The 21,726-nt window shown below is 59.6% G+C and overlaps 2 protein-coding genes across 23 annotated transcripts in view; one reads left to right on the plus strand and one right to left on the minus strand.

Moving 5' to 3' along the window:
* Positions 1–2,838, plus strand: part of TMEM94 (transmembrane protein 94) — a 53,959-nt gene extending 51,121 nt beyond the window's left edge. For 7 of the 16 annotated variants that reach the window (XM_068914087.1, XM_068914085.1, XM_068914082.1 and 4 more), the window contains one exon: positions 82–2,838. In XM_068914087.1, coding sequence (XP_068770188.1) covers positions 82–154 — 73 coding nt within the window. In that variant the 3' untranslated portion in view covers positions 155–2,838. The remainder of the gene's footprint in view (positions 1–81) is intronic. The other 9 variants (XM_068914083.1, XM_068914084.1, XM_068914086.1 and 6 more) reach the window with 6 other exon arrangements.
* An 839-nt stretch (positions 2,839–3,677) lies between these two features.
* Positions 3,678–21,726, minus strand: part of CASKIN2 (CASK interacting protein 2) — a 40,620-nt gene continuing 22,571 nt past the window's right edge. For 2 of the 7 annotated variants that reach the window (XM_068914074.1, XM_068914075.1), the window contains 20 exons: positions 19,551–20,304; positions 18,347–18,398; positions 15,711–15,808; positions 15,403–15,548; positions 15,161–15,256; positions 14,076–14,206; positions 13,742–13,850; positions 13,388–13,496; positions 12,976–13,070; positions 12,764–12,881; positions 12,066–12,248; positions 11,436–11,557; positions 10,869–10,950; positions 10,637–10,731; positions 10,259–10,369; positions 10,046–10,147; positions 9,645–9,783; positions 7,112–9,274; positions 6,627–6,945; positions 3,678–6,274 (listed from right to left, as the gene is read on the minus strand). In XM_068914074.1, coding sequence (XP_068770175.1) covers positions 6,178–6,274; positions 6,627–6,945; positions 7,112–9,274; positions 9,645–9,783; positions 10,046–10,147; positions 10,259–10,369; positions 10,637–10,731; positions 10,869–10,950; positions 11,436–11,557; positions 12,066–12,248; positions 12,764–12,881; positions 12,976–13,070; positions 13,388–13,496; positions 13,742–13,850; positions 14,076–14,206; positions 15,161–15,256; positions 15,403–15,548; positions 15,711–15,808; positions 18,347–18,398; positions 19,551–19,656 — 4,473 coding nt within the window. In that variant the 5' untranslated portion in view covers positions 19,657–20,304 and the 3' untranslated portion in view covers positions 3,678–6,177. The remainder of the gene's footprint in view (positions 6,275–6,626; positions 6,946–7,111; positions 9,275–9,644; positions 9,784–10,045; positions 10,148–10,258; positions 10,370–10,636; positions 10,732–10,868; positions 10,951–11,435; positions 11,558–12,065; positions 12,249–12,763; positions 12,882–12,975; positions 13,071–13,387; positions 13,497–13,741; positions 13,851–14,075; positions 14,207–15,160; positions 15,257–15,402; positions 15,549–15,710; positions 15,809–18,346; positions 18,399–19,550; positions 20,305–21,726) is intronic. The other 5 variants (XM_068914077.1, XM_068914080.1, XM_068914078.1 and 2 more) reach the window with 4 other exon arrangements.

The following is a 21,726-nucleotide window of genomic DNA, read 5'->3' on the forward strand; positions in this document are numbered from 1 at the left end:
CTCAGGAGCCGCAGCGGGGCAGCTTTGCCTGCCTTTCTTTCCCACGTGTGCTGATTCTTTTCTTTCTTCTGCCTCCTCCAGGGTCCGAGTCCGTTACCAAAAGAGGCAGAAGCTGCAGTTCGAAACAAAGCTGGGGATGAATTCTCCGTTTTAAACCCCGCCAGCTCGGGTTCCCTGGGGCCAGGGCCACACAGCAGCGTGGGAGAGCAGCTGCACCAGAGGCTCACGGAGTTTCCCCTTGCACATGCAAACCAGACGGCCTCCTTGCAAAACCACATCAGCACCTTCCGGGGGGGCCCAAGCAGGGCCCTGCTATCAGGATCCCCCAGCAGGTATGCAGCTCCCCTCCCCAGCCTGCTAGAGTGCTTGAGGGAGTCTGCAAGCTCTGCTGACCGTTCAGGCTGCTCTTCCTTTATTTATTTATTACTAGAGGTTTTTTGTTAGTATCGTGGTGATGCTGAAATGAAGCGACTCCTTCCCTCTATGTGAGCAGATGGGTTTTCCTGGACCTGGCAGGAGAATCTGGGCCAGCAGGGGAGACAGAGGGCTGCTGAGGCAAGAAATCACTGTTGAAACCCTTTTTTTTTTTTTTTTTCCCCCCACCCCTTCCTTGTGCGCTCCCCTGGATGGTGTGTGTGTGTGTGGTGTGTGTGCACATGCCTGTGCATGCCCTCAGTCACCTCCCTCTCCCTGTGTCCTGGGGGATGGAGCCACCCCCCTGGCTGCCCCAGGAGCACTGGTGCGCTAGGCGAGGACTGGAGCTCGCTTTCCCAGCTGGACACTGGGGAGGGTCTCTGGTAACATGCTGGGAAAGCCCCTGCGGTGGCCAGGCTGTGCCAGGCCTGCTCTCTAGGGTTGTTGCTCTAGCCCTAGAGCCATAGTTGTGCAGGGCCTGAAGAACAGCTGTCTGTGTTTTACCTTGGTGATTTGGTGCACAGGGAGGCAGGAGAGCAGCCCTGCCTGCTGGCAGGGAGTCGGCATGGCCCTGCTTCCTGCAGCTCTGTTGAATCAGCTCTTGTCTGCTTTGACAACCCCCAAAGAGGTAGGTTTGTAGCTGTCCTCATTTTTGTGTACTTCAGTAAATGTCTGCCTGAGAAGGCCACAGCAATACCTGTAGCTAGGGATAAAGCCTGAGACCTGCCTATCCTGCTGCGGAGGAAGGAGACATTTTTCCAGGCAGGATATCTGTATCTCGCAGTTGTAACACAGAGCTGGGGGATGGCTCCCTTCCCAGGCCTGGGACTATGCTGCACCCAGTTCTTGCTCTGCAAGGCACAGGGAAACCCTCCCACAATCAAGTCTTTCTATGCTAGTGTTGGGAGGGCTCTTGACACTGTGCTGCTGCCCTCACAGCTGTTCCCGGTTGCTCTGGAGGTCTCTTCTCCACCTGACTGGGGGAAACCTTCCCCTGAGGGCTGGGCGGGTGCAAGCCGTGTTTTACCCCAGTGCAGCACATAGGCACTTGAGATGCGAACAGACACAGTTATCCTTGGTGCGCCAGTGCCATCGTGGTTTGGTGGTCAGGGGCCACAAGAGAGCACACAGGCTTGGCTTCCAGAATCCTTACAGCCCATGGAGCTATTTACTCCCTTCCTAGCTCTGAGACCTGAGTGACTCGGGCAAATCCTGGCCCTGTTTTTGCTTCCAATATTAACTCTACACTACATGGCTGTTGTTTCCCTCCAGTAAGTGAGACTAACAAATAGGCTGCTGGTCCTTCCCTGGAAGGCAGGGAGCTGGCTAGGACCCCCCAGCCCTGCCCTGATGCTCCACCTCGTCTTCCTCACGTTTCCCAAAACCAGGGAGCACGCAAAACACACGTCTCTAAGCAATACCCTTCGCCCCACTGTGGGGCTGGTAGGAGCGCAGAGCTGGGGAATGGCCAGCCTCTGAGCCTGGGGGGCAGACGGAGGATGCCGGCGAGAGCCGGCTGGGGGTGCCGAGAGGCCTGGAGCGCGTCCCTCCAGCCAGAGCGTGGCTGTTGGGACGCCGGAGTGCAGCTGTTTGGACTCTGCGCTACCAACAGGGCTGCACGGGATAGGGAGCCAGCAGCTCCCTGGGGCAAGGCAGGGCTGCTCTCCTGCAGCGCAGCGGCACCAGGCCGGTCCTTCCTGCAGAGTGGGACTGCTCACCCCCACCAGCGAGGCTGAACTCTGCCTTCCCTCCTCTCAGGCCTGCAAAGCTGCCTGGCTCAGGGAGAACAAGCTGCGTCTTACCCAGTCTCGCTTCACTAAAAGTCGGCTCCAGATCTGTTGCCACTGGTGCCTGATAAATCGGCTTCTCTTTCTGATCCCAGGGTCGGCTGGCAGGTAGGACACGTTCTCCTTCTGCGGGGCTGGGCTGGGCTGGGCTGACCCGGAGTCAGACGCAGCACCCAGCCACTCGGCTGCTCTTCCTGCAGAGCCGCGTCCTCCCCCAGATCTTAGCTCTTGCTCTGTGCCGCTAACTGTTGTAGGTGATAAATGGCAGCAGCTACCAGGGCTTCCTGCTGGCCACACCTTCCTCTAGAGCAGGCCTCTCCGAGGTTTCCTTCTCTGGGTGATCACAAATGTTTATTTTCCCTCACCCTCCTTCCCCTGCTAGACTTGGATGGAGCAGAGGCGTATGAATGGAGCCTTTTGGATGGTCTTGCCATTGCCACCCTTCCCTCAGCCCATTGAGGCATCTGAGGGCCAGGGTGCATGGCTTCAGAAAGAAATTTCCTACATCAAGATGTTTTTAAATGGTGTATATTTTATATTAAATTTTTTGGGATGTATGTAAAAATATTTGATTTGTATTAAAACTTGTAAATTCTATTAAAAAAAAAAAAAAGAACCAACCCCAACCCCCAGGCCTCCAGTGTATGAACAGCACTGAACGATCGTCTTGGATACCAGCCAGTGAGAGGGGGAGGGAGCCTGCCCCCAGCAAAGCGGAGGTGAAACGCGCGTGGTTGCTTGTGTGTCAGGTAACAGTGGCAGAGCCAATGTCTGCTGTAGAGACATGGCCTGAGGGGCTGGCACTCCTGGGATCTGATCCTGGCACTTTTTCCCACTTTCTGTCCAGCCTTAGGCAACTCCGTCCATCTCTGCATGCCTCTTTCTATAGAATAACTGTGCACTTACCACTTGGTCTCTTGGATCCCAGGCGCGGCACCTGGTGTAATGTGGTTGCTCTCATGGTTGCTGCAGACACTGCTTCAGTTGTGACGGGTGTTGCAGCGGTTGCAGCTCTCTGAAGGAAAGGTAGAGGGTGAGCTGGAACAGGCAGCATGCGGTCTGGAGAAAAACATAGCAGTGGAGAGACGAGGAGGCCTGGGCTTCTGCACGCCGCTCAGCAAGCGGGACCTGATGTCCCTGCGGCTGCACTCTGATCACCGGCGAGCCTGGAGGACGGAGGACTCCTTTGCAAGTCCAGCCGAGGTAGCTGTGGCTCCACAGCTGCCCCCAAGCTGGGCCACAGGGCAGTGTCGGTCCCTAGAGCTCCAACCACACGTAACCTGCCCTCAAGACTCAAATGAAGACGTGAACCTCACTAGAGGCAGCAGCAGAACTCGCCCCCTAGGCAGGGGCTTACGCGAGGAAACCCAGAGCTTAAGCACACAACAGGCAGGATAAAGCTGATCCTTGATGACTTCAGACAGGGCAGGAGACAAGCTTGTAAGATTTGAAATGAAGGAGACAACTAGGCAGAACTATCAAAAGGGTAAAATATGCCCCACTGTTTAATAGAACTTAGTCTTAATGGATGTTAGTGGAAAACAAAAAACACATGATTAACACAAAGAGAGCAGATGGTTTAAAATCTGTTGTCAGTCGGGTGATTACACGGGCTATTTTTTCCCCTCACTGCCTTGCTGCACGGAGCAGGTGCAGCCAGGGTCAGTTAGTCCCAGTTGCAGTGTACATAACTTACACACCATACAGTAGCTTTAAAATAAAGATCTAGAGCTCAAAAAATAGGCATTCTTCTCAAAATCAAATGTTTAGTTCCCTTATTGACAATGAGAGCAGCGTGGTGCTGCCCTCAGGTGGCTCAGACAGCGACTCAGCTCCACCCCAGTGTCCTCTTATCCCTGACCCTAGAGTACAAGACTTGCAATTCTGGTTAGTAAATATATATAATAAATCACATTTAAAATATATACATTGGCCTTTAAAAAACATTTACAGTATATCAACATTGGAAAAAAAAAAACCCACCTGGGCTTGTTCCAGGTGCTTGATTTGTGTGAGAGTAAAAATTAGTTTTAAAAGGTTTCTGCAAACCTTTTGATAAAGTGCCACTGGTTGCAGCTATTTAAAAACAATCAGGTCCACGATGTAGCACTTGTCTGTCAGACATGGTCATTTTAACACACAATGTGATGTATAAAACACAGAACAACTAACTCGCCAGGGTGCAGGTGCCTTCAGCACCTCAAATTGACCTCAAGGCCCAGCCAACCAACCAATTTTTTTTTATTTCAGGGCTTGTCTTTACTTTTTAACCTAGAAGCCAGACTGGCATCTCCCGCTGGCTGGGCGCGCGGCACAACTGCCGCTGGTGAGCCAAGGCCCTCTGGGAAGCGTCCAGGTGGGCGCCCCATGCGAGGGGCTGCTTCCTTTCCAGTGCAGGGGGACGTGGTGCTGTAAAGAGTCTGCTGTTTCAGTTGCAAACTCCCCCCCAAAAGTGGGAAGCAACTGCCTCTTCAGCCACTTTCTCCCTTACCGTTTGGTTTTGTGTTGGTGGGGTTTTTTTTTAAAGGGGTGGAGGTTTCCCTTTCCCTTTGTTTGGGATTTTTGCAACAAATGGCACTTTAGTACAATCTTGGGTTCCCTTCTGGTGCTCTGCTGCTTTCATTTGCTTGGCATGCCGAGCGCAAGCCAAGTTCGGGGCTCTTGGACATATTTAGACATGCACTACTAAACAGATCCTGCTAGAGAACTCTGTCTTCAAGCTATGCAGCCGTTCCTACTGCTTGGACGCAACGAGCTATCGCTGCTGTTCCCCTGCTGCAGCCACAGGGCTGCGACTGCATCCGGCGTGTATTTACAGTAGCTGTTGCTGAGCTGAATTCACCCAGTGCATGTGGGGTCACCTCTCCCGCTGGGGTTTGGAGCTGCAAGGGAGCATCTCGTGTAGTCCCAAATGCTGCTACTGTCTACCAAAGTTCACAGCTGAGTTTGTGCCAGGATCTCCCTGCACTGAGGGTTAGTGGGAAGAGGGACCATTTTCTCCCCCAAAAAGGGGCAGAGGAGGAAAAGAAGGAAAAAAATAAAATTAGTGCTAACCACTTTGCTACTTCATCCCTAGAAGCAGCGGGGCTGGCGGTTTGCGTAGGCACAGTGTCAGCAGAGGGCAGCCTCGATTTAGCAGCACGATCCAGCTGGACTGGCACAATTGCACAGCCCTTCTTGGCCTTCAGCGCTGCAAATCACCCTCCTCGCCCTGGGAAAGGTGCAGGTAGACCTCCACCTCCGGCAGGGCCTGCGGCAGAGCGTTTGCTGCTCGACAGGATGCAGGCTGTGCCAGCCCCAGTCTTGGGGATGGGGATTTGGGCCCTGTGGGGGGATTTCGATCCGCTCAGATTACACGCTGCCTGACGCTGACATGTTCGGAAAAGCATCAAATAAAGCAGGAAGGTTCCTTCTCACTCTGCAAGCTGCCAAGTCGCGACAAGCCCTGTCTTCTTTTAGCTGCTGTCAGGCTCTGCTGGGGCTGAGATCTGCTCAGTAAATAGCCAGCTCCGTGGCGGCTGCCCGGGGAGGTCTCTCCTTTGACACATTGTTGGCAGGGGATAAATAATAAGAGGCAGGATTTCAGCAACGCAGCGAGGGAAGAGAAAGGTCCCTTGTGGAGGCTCTTCAGCTCTGTGCAAGGGAGTGAGGTTTTCTCTGTGGCCTCCTGGACCACATGTGCAGGCCCTCTGGGCTCTCCTCCTGCTGCCAGTCTGGTGGGAAATGCCTGACCCTCTCGGAAACCAGCCCGCGGTCGTGTTGGAGCGTGTGATACAGAGCCAGGCAGCTCTTGGGCCAGTGACGCTGGGTGGCTGAGGAAGGGACAGATGTGTTTCTAGCCGTGGTGTAAAGTGCAGGAAGGGAGGCAGCTGGAGAGACCTGGAGACACCACTCGGGTCCTAGATCCACTCTTCCCCCATCACAACGGGCGTTTGCGGAGCAGCCGGAGGTGGGGAGGGGAAGAAGGGAGCAAGCCTCAGTCCAGCATTGCGTCCAGCTGGTCGGCCAGGTCGTCAAACATGTTGCTGATGTCTTCCAGGATGTTCTTGGCTGAGTGCACGGTCCCAGGGTGGCTGGGAGGGAAAGGGAGAGACAGTCAAAGGCTGCCCAAAGGCTTGGGGCCCTGGTGGGGCAGGGAGAGCCAGGCTGGACCCAACCTTCCTGCTCGCAGCCGGAGCTCATCCTGCACCCGGGACTCAAGCACCTATGGCCTGGTGCAGCGCTCATGCGTGTGGCTCCCATACCCAGGCGGCTGCTGCATGTGCACAGCCGTCGGGGACAGCTGGGAGCAAGATGCCACACAACCAGTGCTGGAGGCTCCTGAGCCCTTCCCTCCCTGCACTGGGGCTGCCCAATTCCGCTGCGCACGCGGGCCTAACCTCAGCATTTTCCTCTCCCTCCCATCCCACCCCAGTGCTGCCTCACCTCTCTGCCTCCTCTGTCGTTATCTTCTTCTCAGCGGCCTGCAGTGCAGCAGCCAGGGTGGAGTTGGTCTGTTCCAGCCTCTGCTGGGCCAAAGCGGCTCCTGGCGCCGCCCCCAAAGGCTTCACCAACACCTTGCTGCCAGGCTCCAGGTTCAGAGAGCCAGAACCAGCCAGGGGTCCGATCACATCCGGCACCGTCTCGGCAGCTGCCCAGGGAGCGACGGTGTGGCGGGAGGGCTGCAGGACCTGCTGGTAGATGGTCTTGGGCCCGGAGAATACCAGCTTGGTAGATGCCACGGAGGTGTGTTTGGCTGGGACATCTGTAAAGGAAAGAGCCTCGTTGCACTCAGCAGCACGGGCTCCCTTCTCACCTCCCCAGCTTGCTGGGGATGTGGTGCCCGACCCAGCGGAAGGGAGCTGCACGCCCCTCACCACTTTGGAGACACCCCACAGGCCAAGGCTCTCCCTCCACACAAACACACCTACCTGGAGTTGGCGTCCTCAGCACAGTGGTGCCGAGCAGCTCCGAGGGGCTGGGGGGTTTCACAGGACTCGGTGCCTTCTTGATGCCCTTCTCCAGGGACAAGATGCTCTTCTCTATCTCAGCAATCCTGAACTCCACGTTGTCGTCATCAAAGGCATCTCCAGCCAGCCTGGCCTGCGGCTCCGGCCTGTGTGTGGCCGGCCCCGCGATGCTCACGGTTTGGGCTTGCGCGTACTGTGGCGCCGAGTTCGCCCCCGCCTCGGCCTGCCCCGCCAGGCTGAACGCCTTCAGCACTGTCTGCAGCGGCTCCCGCTCCTTAAAGCGGGGCCTGCGCTTAACCGTGTCCGATTCGGTGAGGTTGAATTCCAGCATGGGTGGCTCTTTGCTGGCAACGGGCACCCCTGGCTCCTTCCCAGTGGAGCAGGAGGGCTCCATGGCCTGGGAGCTGGGCTCTGTGTCTGGCACAGCTGGGTCGGTCTTGAGATGCCCGGAGGGCTTGGGGCGCTGTTTGATGGTTAAGTTGCCTTCTTCTGCAAAGGGGATGCACTCGCTGGAGCTGTTCTGGGAGGAGGAGGTGGAAACCTCTGCCTTAACCTCCTCTTCCGTATCTGAGCAAGCGTCTTCCCGCCTGCCCTCCACAGCCTCCGTCATGGGAGCGCTGGGCTCGCTAAATGTTCGTCTCCGGGGCTTGCTGCTCTCAAAGGGATCCCTGCTGGCATCTGAAAGCCTGGCATTGCCAGAGTCATCAGTGTTGTAGGACTTATCGTCCTCACCTGCCCTGGGGAGAGAGTCCTGAGCCACGTTCAGGGGCTTCGGGGCCAGGAGAGGCTTGGGTGGACTTGCCCCAGGCGGCCCCTCCAGCGCAGCCGTGAGGCTCCTCGACGTCCTGCTGTGGCCGGCATCACTGGGGGAGGCAGCCGCCTCGGCTGTGTCCTGGGCGGCAGCAGGCTGCTGTTGGGGCTCGGGGGCCTGCTCGCTGTCCGCCTCTGCAGCGAGAGCACTGGAGACAGAGCTGAGACGCTTGGGAGGCGGCGGTGGAGGGCCCTTGCGTTTGGCCCGGATGGCAAAGGACTGGCTGCGGGTCACCTTGGCCTCCGCCTGCAGATAGGCCCGTGGCATCTGGCTGCGGCCCGGGCGCCGTGTGAGGGTGGCGTAGGAGCCCAGGGTGCTGGTGGACACCCCCTCCTCCTCCTCGTGCTCCCCATCTGACAGCGCGTAGCGGTTCAGGCTGTGCGACCGCTTCTTGTACTTGAAGCTCTCACCTCCGTTTTGCTGCTCGGCAGCCTGCCAGGCTGGCTGGGGCAGCCCCGTGGGCGTCTCCGCGGGGCCACAGTGGCTGTGCAGGTAGGAGAAGGCTTTCTGGGCTGACGTCTGCAAGTTGCTCTTCTGGCTTGAGGAGAAGGAGGGGAAGGGGTGCGCCAGGCTCTTGGGCTGCTCCGCTCCCAGGAGGGAAGGGGCTGGCTGGGATTTCAACGAGACGTGGGGGTACATGAAGACGTAAGGGGCAGTCGCCTTGCTGGGGGTCTGGGGAGGGGTGCAGGGGGTGACCACTGGCGGTCCCGGAGGGACAGTGCCCTTCTGAGCCGCCGGCCGGGAGTACTGATCCATGCCTTCGGGCAGGTTCCTCTCCTTGAGAGGGCTTCCCCCGCAGCCGTCGGCGTAGCCGTTCAGCCCCTCCGGGGAGGCGAGCTTCCCGTAGGGCTCGGGGCTGGGCCGTCCCGGCAGGCTGGCTGGGCTCTCCTTGCTGTGGGGCTGCGTGCAGGACTGCCCGCTGCTGCCGCTGCTCTCCCCGCTGCCCAGGCTCTCCTGTGAGGGGCTGGAGAGGCGCCGGGACAGCACATTGTCCTGCGAGTGCCCCGAACCCCTGGACCGCACCCCGATGCTCTCCTGGCTCCGTGACATCCCCTGGCTGCTCTTGATGCTGAGCGTCTCGTGGCAACTGTTGGACATGGCTGTCTGGAGCTCATAGCTGAGCTCGCTGTCCTGGAACGTCGTCATCTTGGGGGTGTGTGGGGACTGGCACTCCCCATTCTCCAGTGACTCGATGGTGACGATGTCCAGGGCACCGGGGACTTTGCGTCTTGCCAGCGTCGCTTCTGCTTGGTTCAGGCTTTTGCGGAGGTCTCTGAGCTTCTTGACGGCCAACATAATCTTCTTCTGGTGGCCTGTGGGAAGGTTGTGACAGGAGGGGGACATTAGGTCAGCTCTGGCCCTCCAAGGCCTTTGATTCCTGGCTTAGAAGAGCTGTGGTCACATCACCAACCAGGGCAAAGGCCAACCCGAACCCTGCCTCCAGGAGGAGACAAACTACTGCTGATGTCCACATGGCACTGGCTGGTACCAGGCTCGGCCAGGCTCCAGCCTGCCATGGGGAGTCTTTGGGAATGACCATGAACTACCCATTTTGGGTGTGCAGGACGTGCCATGCACCTCCCAGCCCGAGGGAGGCGTGGGCATTGGGACACCTTGCCAGGAAACTCGGCCACCCGGGGCCACTCTGGCTCCATGTCATGGACACTCCTGCCAGCCACTCACCCAGCTTGTTGATGCCGATCTCTTGCAGATCTTCCCAGGTCAGGTCCGTCACGATCGTGATGGAGTCATAACCGTTGTTCACCAGCTTTTTGTGGTACTGGGGCAGCCCTATGGCACTGAGCCAGTCCATCAGGTCAGCCTGCAAAGAGCACGGAGACGCTACCGTGAGCACCCAGGGAGGGGTCGCGCCTTTATCCACCCTCTCCCTGCCCTTGGCTGGGAGACTTTTTCTGCCTTTTTCTCGGGGTCTCTCTGGCTGCGTTAAAGCAGGCCGTTGCAGCGTGCACTGAGCTGTTTACTTACAGACTCCCATTCTGTCCTGTCCCAGGGGAGGGTAGCTCTGAGAAAAGACTTGGGGAGAAGAGGGTGCTGCACCAAAGCGCCAGGGTCCAGGCACTCACCGGGATGTAGTTGGGCAGCCACTCAGCGATGCTGAGCTGTCCAATCTCGGTGGAGATCTTCTTCCTGTGCCCTGGTTTGGTTACGCCGATGGCTGTCAGATCCTAGCACAGAGTGGATCTGTGGTTAGCAGCAGCAATGCAGGTGCAAGGCAGTGGGGTACTGCTCGCAGGGCCAAGGGCTGTCCTGGGCTCAGTGGGAAGGACCTCCCTTACCTCTGGGGTCATGCGGCTGATGGTGGGGACATCGTAGCCGGCATTGAGGAAGTTGGCAGTGTACGACTCCAGCTGGAACTCACGCAGCCAGTTGTAAATGGCTTCTGCATCCTGCAGAGAGGATGGAGCAAAGAGCTGCCCGTGACGGTAGCTGCAGGGGCTGGAAGGACCTGGCTGCTCTGTGCAAGATGACAGGTCCTCCTTGTGCAAGACCCACTTGTCCCCATCATCACCAAGTGCCAGTCCCCCACGTTCCCAGTGCAGCAAGAGCTGGGCTTAGAGCCCCAAACACAGCAGGATGGCCTCTCCTACCCCACACACTAGGTCCTGCTGGGAGAAACATCCCTTTCCCAACCACATCCTCACTGGCTCAGTTACCTTCCCCTCAAGGAGCTGCTCAGGACGCAGGAACTGCTGGGAGAAGACCTTGTCTCCAGGGGGGCAGCTGCCGGGGGTCTGGTGGCCCAGGGGCCCTGGGCAGAGGGGAGAGGGGAGCGTCAGAGCGGGAGGGTGGCAGCAAGGGCTAGCTGCACCACACTCAGCCTGCCAGGGCCCTATGCTGGCTGAGGGCGTGTGTCCCCCAGCCCCGTGGCAGTGGGACTTCCCTCACCTGCCGAGGAGTTCAGCTGCCCGTTGCGCGGCTCTGATCCCAAAAGGTGCTGCTGGAGGTCATCGCCGGCGGAGGGCAGCGGCTGGGGGAGAGAAAAGGTGAGCGGAGGAGGGATTACAGGAAATGCCAAGGTCTGCCTTGCACCCACCCCTGAGAGTGAGGAGGGGAGGTCTCCATGCTGGGCATGGCTTTAAGCCCTAGTACCGATCAAGAGATCTGGGCAGGATATCGCCCAGGGCCCTGTTTATCCTCTCAGGTGACATAGGACAGGGTAGAGGCATTATGGGGTACAATCCATGGTCTCCAACCCCACTTGAAAGGGCTGGCAGGGGGCAGCTGGGGTCTCCATGCAGGGACCTGGCTGCCCTTTAGCAGGGTTGTGTTCCCTGGGAGCTGCTCCCACCCAGTCCCTACAGCGAAGACGTGTTTGGTGGGGGATGCTCCTGCAGCCAACTCCTTTGCTGGGAGAGGAAGGGGATTATAGGCAAGATCCTATCACCAGTCTCAACCAGCCATGGGGCTGAACTGGGGGAGCAGGAAGGGGGAGAGCCGGGGGCTGGCACCTACCCTGGCGTTCTCAATGAGGATGGTGGTGCTCTGCCCGTTGGTGCCCTCGGTGCTCTGGCCACTGCCGGCGCTGCGGATGCTGCCGATGCTGCCCTCGCTGCCCACGCTGTTCCTGTCTCCTGCTGTTTGGGGCAGAAGCAGGGCATGTCAGCCACTTGGGCCCACCAGCACCCGTGCACGCCCCCGGACTGGGGCTGACACAAGGCACAAAGCTCCCCAGCAAGGACCCTACTGCTTCGCCACGTGGCTGTGGCCTTGGTCGCCTGCACTGGAACAGGCCCAGAGTCGGCCAACTCGGGGATGCCGGTAAAGACCAGCCTCACACGAGCGCCCTCCAGCCTCAGGCGATCCCTCGGTGCCTCCCACCTCTCAGCACACGCGGCATGGACGGGGCAACCTGGACTGGCAGGGGTGCATGGAGGGGATGTGGGGATTCAGCTGGGCTGAGGACACAGGGAGGGAGGGGGGCTGCTCTATGGGCTCCCCTAAACTCCATTTCCCTGTGGCTGCTCCCCTCTCATCTGGCTGTTTCTCTACTGCGAGCTGGAAGGGGAGTCTTCCCCTGCGCGGCAGGGCTGGAGGAGAGGGGAAGGTCCCCAGCCCGTCTCCCTCCCCAGCAGCACCCCTGACCTGAGCTGTCAGGGCCCGGGACCATCCGGGTTAGGGTGAGGTGGCCATAGGCTGCTGGGACGCTCGGGGCTGTCTGGTGTGGACACTCGTCGGGGAGGTGCTGCAGCCTGCTGGGGGGGGCAGTGAGGGCCCCGGGGGGGCCCTGGTGCTGGTGTGCGGGCGCCAGGCGGGGGAGAATCATGCCTGCATTCAAAGACAAAACACGCGTGGTCAGAGCACCTGCGGGAGGCAGTGAGGGGGAAGCTGCAGGACCCCGGCTCCGCTCACCCAGGCAGGCGCAGCCACCGGCCTGGGCATGGCAGGCTGCTTCCTGGCTGAGCACCGGCCCTGCAGCCTCTCCAGCCACTGGGATGCAGGGACGGCCACAGGGAGCAGGAGCCCCTGTGGCCTGGGGCTGCTCGGCTCTGCAAGCTCGCCTGGCCTCCCTGCCGTGGCTGCCACCTTGGCACTGGGCCACCCTGGCCTGGGTTGCTGCACAGCCTTGGCACTGAGCAGATTCCTCCTGCCTACCGGTATGATCCTCAAAGCCCACATTTCTAACCCCTCGATCACATGAACCCCCATTCCCACCCTGTGTCCTTCTCTTACCCACCCTAGCTAGCCAGGGCTGTGGGGACCTGTCCTATGGGTAGCACCAGGAAGGATGGGATGGTTTTACAGCGGGGACTGTTCCCAGCATGCCCAGGACGAGCGCTGACCTGTGCGCTTGCTGATGACTTCGGCAATGGAGGGGGGGAAGTATCCGACCCGATCGGTGCCTTTCTGAGCATCATGGATATGTCCCTTCCACCGCCCGTCTGGGTGCTGCTCCAGGACCTGCGGCAGGGGCAAGAGGGAGGGGGTTGGCACCCCAGGGTGGGGGACGCGAGGCAGGGGGAGAGGTGCAGAGTAGGCACCCACAGGCCCTTACCGTGATGATATCACCTGCCCGGACGTTGAGAGCAGTTGGGTCATGGAGGTTCCAAAAATCCTTTAAAGCTCGAACCTTCAGGATTCCTGATGCCTCTGAAGACAAGGGACAGAGGGAAGAAAGAAGGTGGCAGAGAGCAGGGGAGCAAGAGAACAGTTTAGGAAAGGCAGAGGGAGAAAACAAGCATGGAGAGAGGAGAAGAGACCATTAATACAGCAGGAAGGACTCGATCTCCGAGGATCCCTCCACACTGAAGCCCATGGGGAGGATGGGAGTGTGCACAAGGGGTGGCAATGCTCCTACTCAGAGCCAGGCTAGTTTAGGGCCACACAGGAGGAGCACCAGGCAGGTCCCATCGGGATCCTGCTTGTGACGCCAGGTGAGGCCCCAGGGCAAGCCATCCCCATCTCACCTCTCAGCAGCTGCTTGATATCCTTGCTGGCGTGCGAGGTGGTGAACTGGTTCACGATGTCCAGGGCTGTCTGGTTGTAGGTGTTCCTGATGTTCACGTCGACGCCGCCCTGCCCAGGAGGAGATGCGGTTCATGCCAGGCCATGGGGCGAATGCTCCCGTGGGACAGCGGCGGCTCTGTCGCAGCGCTGCAACTGGCATCAGCTGGGACGAGTGCCAGCCAGCACCCGCGGAGCCTTAGGGACAGAGCGACCGAGCCACGGGGAATGGAAGGGGGTGCTGGAAAGGGCCTGGGTGATGCAGCGATGGGGGAGAGCCTGGTGCTGACTCCCTGCTCGCGTCCCTGCGCACTCACCTCCAGCAACAAGCGCACTACCTCAGTCTTGCCGTAGAGCGCGGCCTCATGCAGGGCTGTGCCCGTCTTTGTCTGCTTGTTGATCTCAATCCCGGCTTTCAGCAGCTGCCTAGTGGGAAGGAGGGAAAGGGACAGAGCCCCGGAGGGAGGTGTGAACCAGGGGATGTGGCCAGCAGGGCTAGGGGAACCCTTCTGCACTGCTGAGGCTTTGGGGATGAGGGATCAAACCCCATAGAGGGAAAGCGGGTTCAGAAAAAAGCAGGACTGAAGTCTCATGAAAGCGCCTGGGGATCGGGCAGCACCTGGGGCCAGGGACAGCAGCGAGGGTGGTTACCTGATGATCTCCTTGTGCCCGTTCTTGGCCGCGAGGTGCAGTGGGGTGGTGTAGTTGGGGTCAGTCGCGTCCTTGGACTGGCCCTCCAGGAGGGCGACGCATAGGTGGCTGTTCAGCAGCAACTGAGCCACCTGTGAGGGGGCAACGGGTGAGAAACGGGGCGCAAGCCCCACCGCCTGCAGCTTCCCTGGCGAGGGGCTCACACACAGTTTGCCATGCCGCTTTCAGGGCCTGCCCTGTGCTCCCTGTCCCGTCTGACCTGTCTGCCCTGCAGCCCCAGGGCTTGGCTGGACACGGACGGCACTTGGTGGGGGCCGTGCTGTCACAAGGCAGTGGGGCAGGGGCTACCAAAGGTCATGGCAGCCAGGAATAGTCTTCCCATAATTGGGCTTTTCAGACCAAGCCCTAAAAAGCTCTGGTCTCTCCAAGCCCAGAGTGACAGTGAGCATCTTGGGGCAGCCCAGAGGCACAGAGGAGTTATTTTTACTGCCCTGTTTATAGCTGCAGATACAGATACTCCAGAAATGGAAATATCCCCATGGTCCCCTCCCTGATGGGGCATGGGACAGTCTGCCTGGCCACGCTCCATCGCAGCCTTGCAGCGCTATGCTACGTCGACCGGGGTCTCCCCGGGCACAGGGAGGCCCGTCCCCCACGAACGCAGCGAGCCCCATCCCCCCGGCCGAGACGGGGATCTCAAGCAGCTGAGCCAAGCCGGGCGCACAGGGCTTTCAGGGATTAGTGAGTTCAGCCTATCTGTGCTTAAACAGGAGCAAAGAGAGAGGGAGAAGCTGTGGGGAACCGGGAGCAAGGGCTCTTGGATTCTCGCCTGGCCTGTCGCTGCCCTGCGGCGAGGTCGGGAGCAAACCCTGCAGCTCGCGGGGTCGGATCCGGCCTCCCCAGCCACAGGAGGAGGCAGAAGCTGCCAGCAAGGCATCAGGGCCCAGGAAAGCAGCCATGGCTGGGCCCAGCGTGAGATGCCTGCTCCTGCTGGAGTGGTGCCTTGCTCCCGCTGGGACTGCCTCGGAGAAACGGCGGGTGCAGGTACAGACCCCGCCTGGCCCCACCGGGGTCGCAGTGCTCACCTTCAGCCGCCCAAACTCGCAGGCCAGGTCCAAGGGGGTTTTCTTTGCCTTGTTGACGAGGCAGGGGTTGGACTGGTGCTGGAGCAGCATCTCCGACTGCGGGGGAGCAACGCAGGCCCGGGCTCAGCAGCTGGCCTCCGCCACCCTGCCTCCCTCCCAGCCGAAGGGGTTTGACCTCGACCCACAGCACAGACCCCGAAGAGATTCAGTCGGAGTCGCACGGGGTGCCAGGTCTCACTTACCACCTCGTAGTGGCCGTACTGCGCAGAGAGGTGCAGCGGGATCTGCCCGTCCAGCGAGGCCATGTTGACCGAGGCGGAGGCCCGCAGCAGCACGCGCACCGGCTCCACTCGCCCCTGCCAGGCAGCGTAGTGCAAGGGGCGCATCCCTGCCGAGAGAGGGGCTGGGAGGGCTGGCGCCAGGCCCCCGCAGGGCCCAGCTCCTCGCCGGGGCGCTGGCGGGACGGCCAGCCCGCGGACTCGCTCTGACGGTGGCTCCTGGCCGCCAGAGCGCAGGGCTGGGGAGGGGGTGCGCAGGGGACTTCCCTTACCGTTGCTGTCCTTGATATCGACGGTGGCCTGCGCGTCCAGCAGCAGGGCGATGAGGTCCAGGCTGCCGCCCAGGGCCGCGTGGTGCAGAGCCGAGAACCTGCGAGTGTGAGGCAGGGGCTCAGCCGGAGCCTGGCCCTCTCCCCGCTGCGCCGCACGCTCCCTGGGGTCGCCGTGCTGCGGGGGACAAGGGCTGAGCCCGGCATAGGTGCCGGATGGCTCGCAGCCTCGTTCCTCCCAATCCCTGCTCCGAATCAGCTCCCCGGTGTTCGGGGCTCAGCCAGTGGCTCGGTCTCCCCGTGGCAAAGTGGAGATAAACCCTTCTCTGCCGTCCATGCCCCAGGGCCTGGAGAGGGAAGTGCTGGCACCTTGTGCGCCATGAGGCTCCCTGTGAGCGACGTCCCCGCCCCGACCTGCCCTCTGCAGGGGGGAAAGCAGGCGGGACGAGGGGAGAAGGAGAGAGGCACAACTCCCTGCTCTGCGGCACGGCCGGACAGGCCGAAGCCTCGGTGCTTAGAGCACCTGGCAAATGCACTGGCTCTGGGGGCTACTTCTGCACCCCATTTACACCCCCGAGCGCCTCTGCCACCCCTGAAACAGCCCCATCTCCCTGCCCTTGCCAGCAGGGATGCCAGGAGCCCACGACAGAGCGTGTGAGGCCAGCGATAATGAATGAGCCCTGTGTTTTGGGGCTGTGAAAGAGGCCTGTCTGCCCAGATCGCTCCCCCCGTGCCGTCACGTGAAGGGCCATGGCTGAGCAAGGAGTCCCCGCGCCGCTGGGGATTAGCTCACGCGCCACTCCAAGAAGCGCCGGGGGCTCCTGACGGCGCAGGCCCGGGGCTCTGATGTGCTCAGCAGGGCTCGAACGCGCCCAGCCCTGCGCCGGGGACCAATGCGCTGACACGGCCCTTTCCCAGCACCGATCGCCTCCGACCTGCTGGCCCGGAGGCCAGGCTCCCGACCACGGTCCCAGCGCACCCTCCAACCCCTGCTCGGGGCCACAGGGCACCTTCCCGTGTGCCGAGGCCTCTTAGGAAGAGCAGCAGCTCCCTGGGACCGGAGAGAGCTCCCGTGGCTGCTCGCAGGTCCACGGAGCCAGTCCCGCTCGGCTGAGGAAGAGCTGCCTAGCGCTTGGGGCGCACGCCGTGGCACCCGGCACAAAGGCTCCTGGTCTTGGCTCCGACGCCGAAACGCTTCTCCTGGGCCAGGGCCGGGAGCTGGCGCTGGGTGTCCCGAGGAGGGAGGGCCGACCGCAGCAGAGCCGAGCTGCTCCCTCCTCCAACACGGCCACCGCGCGGCCACCCTGTCACCGAGTCCATGTCTAAACATCCGATTAAAAATTAAAAAACAAAGGGTGGAAAATCCCCCCCCACCCCACCCAACCCTGCGGGGAATTCCTGACGCCAACCAGCTCGCCCCTAAAGGCAGCTAAATAAACCCCCGCTCGCTCAGCCTGTCGTTTACAACCCACGAGCAAGGGCACGTCTCGCCGAGGACACCCCGCGTGGCTCTCCTCGGAGGATGTCAGCACGCCGCATCCCTCGCCGGCACGCCGCATCCCTCGCGCCGTCTCCCTCCCTCTGGCCCCAGGGAAACCCAGCGCACCCGCCAGCGATTTTAAGAACGGGAACGTCTCACGCAGCCCTCTGCGAAGGGGAACAGACCCTGCGCGCATGTTCCCATCGCCGACCCTGCTGGATCTGTCCAAACATAAGCCCTCGTGCCTTATCAAAATTAGATCATCGCTTCTATTATTACTTTTTTTACATTAAGCTACATCTGCATAGAATTATTTCAAGACAAAGCCACACTGCACGTTTTAAACCCCCTGTCAGCTAGCTTGAACTCAGCACTAAGTGACACCTCCTCCTACAGAGTCCTCCGAAAGAAAACACGTAGAAATTAGGTAAAACAATAACACATAAAACAATGCTAATAAGTTATGGGTCAGAGTTAATTCAATAAGAATAACGTGCTTAGCTTATTTATTTTATGGGCCTTTGTGGTTTCCTTAACTCTCAGTACCCAGCTTATTAAGCACTTGGATTTTGGAAGTGATGAGCTACACAAATATGCTGCGGTCACTTAGCAACCTCATCTTCTCTTCCTCTAACCCCCCTAAACAAAGGGATTTTGCTCTTGGGATATTAAACACAGATGCAAGTACGCGCACGTACTGCGGCTGAACGCGCCAGCGCTGCTCTGCGCGTCGACCGAGCGCACCGGTACGCGGCAGGCACGCGGGTCGCCGGCTGAACGTGTTTCACTGCCTTTTCACCCAGTACCCCCCGAGGAGGGTGCAGAAGAGTTTTAGGAAGGATTCTGCTGTACGAGCACACATGGAGGACGGCTCGAGTGAAGCCCTGAGCTCGGATGCACGTGGGCTTTGGACCTGCTCTGCACGGCCACCCAGGCCTTCAGGGAGCAGCGCCGTCGCGGGACGCTGTTGCGCTCGCCGAGGCTCAGCAGCCAGCCTCAAAAGCTGCTGACAGCCCCAGGGCGCAGAACTAACTGGATATTGAGGAGAGCTGCCCCGTGCAAACCCATCGACTCTCCTGAACCAGGCCTGAACCCAGGAGTCAAGCAAGGTCAGTGACAGCCCAACGGCATCCCCAGGACGGGGCTGCGGTGAACTCACCCATCTGCATCCTGGTAGTTCACGTTCAGGCGCTTGGCAGATCCCAGGAGCTCTGCAGAGAGAAGAGGAGAGCGTCAGGGGAGGGGAACGGGCCCTGCAGCCCCGCACGGGCGAGCGGGACACCTCACACGTGCCGGGGTGCGTCGGCAAGGAGGTGGCTGCAGCAGGCACACCTCCTGCCTGCCCCGCTCCTTCTAGGAGACCAACAACGGGGTGCAGAGACCTCACCGCCCGTGTGCCAGAGACCCATTCCCCCAGTGCGGTCTCCGTTGCACAAACCAGCCCCAGCTCGCCGCTGGCCACACCGACCTGCCAGCGTGCAGAACAGCGCCTGCCCCATCCCGACGGTGCCTCCTTGCTCTCCGGCCTCTTGCCCTTCACCTCCACACACCCTCCAAAGAGCTGACCCAGGTCTAGCTCAGATGCTTTTCCTCCCTCTGTCCTTCGTGCCCCAGCAGCCCTGTCCCTGCGGCCCCTCACGTCCCCCTGCCCGGGAGGGGACGGGCTGCACAGCTCCCATCGCCCCAGTCTGTCGGGATGGCACCTCCGTCCCCCCCTCGGGGGACGCTCCCGTTTATAGCCAGCAGCACCCTGGACGTGCTGAGTAGGGACGTTTTGCTCCCCACTCGCTGCTCCTCACCCTGGCTGCTGCCAAGGACTGGCCCACAAAGCAGATGGTTGGCATTTTTCCGGCTGGGGCTGAAGGCTCAGGTCGTGAATGCGAGGATTATGCCATCCCAGATATTCCTGTCTCCTTGCCCGTCCCTCCCTCCTCGTCGGGGGACCACTGAGTGGCAGAGGATGCTCAGCCCACCCTCGGCACACACTCACGCGCGCACGCACGCGCGCCTCCGCTCCCTGCTCTTTCCCGCAATGAATTCAAACGAATTCTTTCCTCCCACACAGAGAGAGGACGTTTTATTCTCCACCGAGGGGTTGAGAGCGGATTAACATCTCTGGAATTCAAGTGCTAAGTGAAAAGGGAAAGAAAGGAAGAAGGTATGCGGGGGGCAAGAAATGCCATCGTTTCTCCTCTGCTTTTCCAGGCAGCCCCATCACCAAGCCTACGAGAACTAAAGGCCTTGGCAGGCTCCTATGCTGCTTCCTATGGGATACTGCAGTCCTACAGCCAGCCAGGCTCTAAGCTCAGGGTGAAAAAGCCGGCTCAAACCCCCTGAAACTTGCGGGTTACTGGAGAAAGAACCTTCTCGCTTGCAGAGCTGGGCGTAGCTCCTGGGTCCGGCTTTGTGTCCACCCTTCCTCCTCCTCCTCCTCCGTTTCTCTTTTCCTCCTCTCACATCTCTGCCCATTTTGCACTCAGGATCTCATACAAAAATCAGGATGTGCTGCGTGGCCAGAAGGATACGTGACCCTTTCTACCGGAAATGCGAGCCAAAGAGGGGGCCGGCTCATTTATTATGCAAGTGGATAATTAAAAGGAAACCAAGTAATGGTGTGTTCATTACTGCAATTTAAAATGTTTTGTAAACAAGCTAATTAATGCAAAATGGTCTTTGAGTGGCTCCTGGTGAAGGATTTGTGACTTAGTCACCGCAGCAGAGAAGATCAGGATGGGATCACCATAATCAGCTCTTCCAGGGACTTTTCATCTTCAAAGCACGAGGCAAACACAAGCGAGCAGCTCCATGCTGCGTTTCGGCTACGTCAACCCGCAAAGTCCTCCCCGAAGGAACCTGCTCCCTGGGGACCGTTGCTCAGCGCCAGTGACGAAGCGGCGCTCTCGCTTTTTCTTTCCAGCCCGTTATCTCCTGAAAGCTGAAGATCTGGGTTCCCCGTCAAGGAAAAGCAGCTTCCCCGGCCCCACGGCCAGGCTCACTATCAGATTGCACAAGTGCTGCCAAGCCGTGGTGCACCGGCATCCCCGACGCTGGAGCACGCGAAGGAAAGCAGCGCTGGGACGGGCTTTCTGACGCCAAGCGGGGTCCGTGGGCCTGCCGCTTAGGAAAAAATAACATTTCACTTGTAAACCGGCCACTTCTGAGTCACGGAGAGACAATAAACACCAAACCCCATGGTGCCTGTTTTACAGAGTCATTTTCTGAGCCAGAATTGCACTCTGAGTGTACCGTGGAGCCAGGAAAGTGCTCCGCTTCAGTGGGAACAGACCTCCCCCTGTCCCTCTCACAGCCTTGGGACTAATCCTGCAACAAGTGGGCAGCAGGAAGGGCTGAGCAGTGTTGGCTGCCGTGGCATTTCCAAAGGACGCAACTGAGATGAAATTAAAGAAGAAATCAAGGGTTCCATTACTTGTATTTACCAACATCATCTTAAATGACTCAAACTGAATCCCAAACCAACGCTGCCCGGTGTCATGGAAATGCCCATAAATCCGTCATTTCCTGTACCCTTAACAGCAGTGGTTTTGGCTGGAAGCAGAGGGACGAGGCTGGTCAGGAACGATTTCTGGTTTTCACGCCACGAAGGACAGCTTCCTTGCACCGCGGAGAGTTTAGCCCTCGCGGCACAGCGTAGCGTGAGCAGCGGCGGTGCATGGAGCAAAGCTTTCAGGCTGGGCCTCCGGCATGTCTTTTAATCAATTTATAAATGCTTTTTTTTTTTTTTAATTTAAGGATGCTCTATGCAGTAGGAATTCAAATCCAGAGAGGAGAGCTCAGGCTGCATTTCTTGCTTGGGAAGCAATGGGAGATGCCCACCCATGAGAGCCGGGAGGCTAAGGTGAGCCAAGGCGTGACAGTGCGACCACCAGAAACACATGGGAAGCAAACAACCAGCCCCAAATGGGGTGAAAAAACGCTGCTTCTCTTTTCACCTTTCAGCAGACTGTGTCTGGAGGAAAACCCCGGTGGAACTGGCTGTGGCGAGACGTTCCCGCGGGCCCACGGCCCACAGACGGCTCTCCCCAGAGGCTCCTCGGAGCCGGAGCCGGGCAGCCGATGCTGGGAAGAGAAGGGATGGATGCAAATGTCCACCGAGCACGATCGTATCCGAAACAGGCAGAAACGTCCCAACAGACTGCTCCCTGAGTTCAGCAGTGCCCACCTTTCGAACGGGGAGAGCTCGCCCTGAAATCTCAGCCCCGACCCTTTCCAGTGAGGGCAGCGGCCTGGACCGCCGGGGCGGCCAGCAGGGAAAGGTTTCCCGGCCTCCCTCCATCCCTCCCCGAGGAGGCAGCTGTCAGCAGCCGTAAAGCTAAATTCCTGCCTTTTAACTCCTCTCACCAAGAAACATTCCTCAAATTAGTTCCTCGCCCCGGTGGCCCAGCGAGGTGCCATCCTCCCCGGAGCCATGCCGGGGCAGGACAGCCTCTGAACGCTAAATCTCAGCTGCGGGATGAAGGCGCCGGAGAGCCCGCAGGCCTGGTTCACGCTCCCTGCTCCTCCCTGCTCTCCTCGGGAGCA

The sequence above is a fragment of the Struthio camelus genome, chromosome 19 (assembly GCF_040807025.1).
Source record: "Struthio camelus isolate bStrCam1 chromosome 19, bStrCam1.hap1, whole genome shotgun sequence".
Taxonomy (NCBI): domain Eukaryota; kingdom Metazoa; phylum Chordata; class Aves; order Struthioniformes; family Struthionidae; genus Struthio; species Struthio camelus.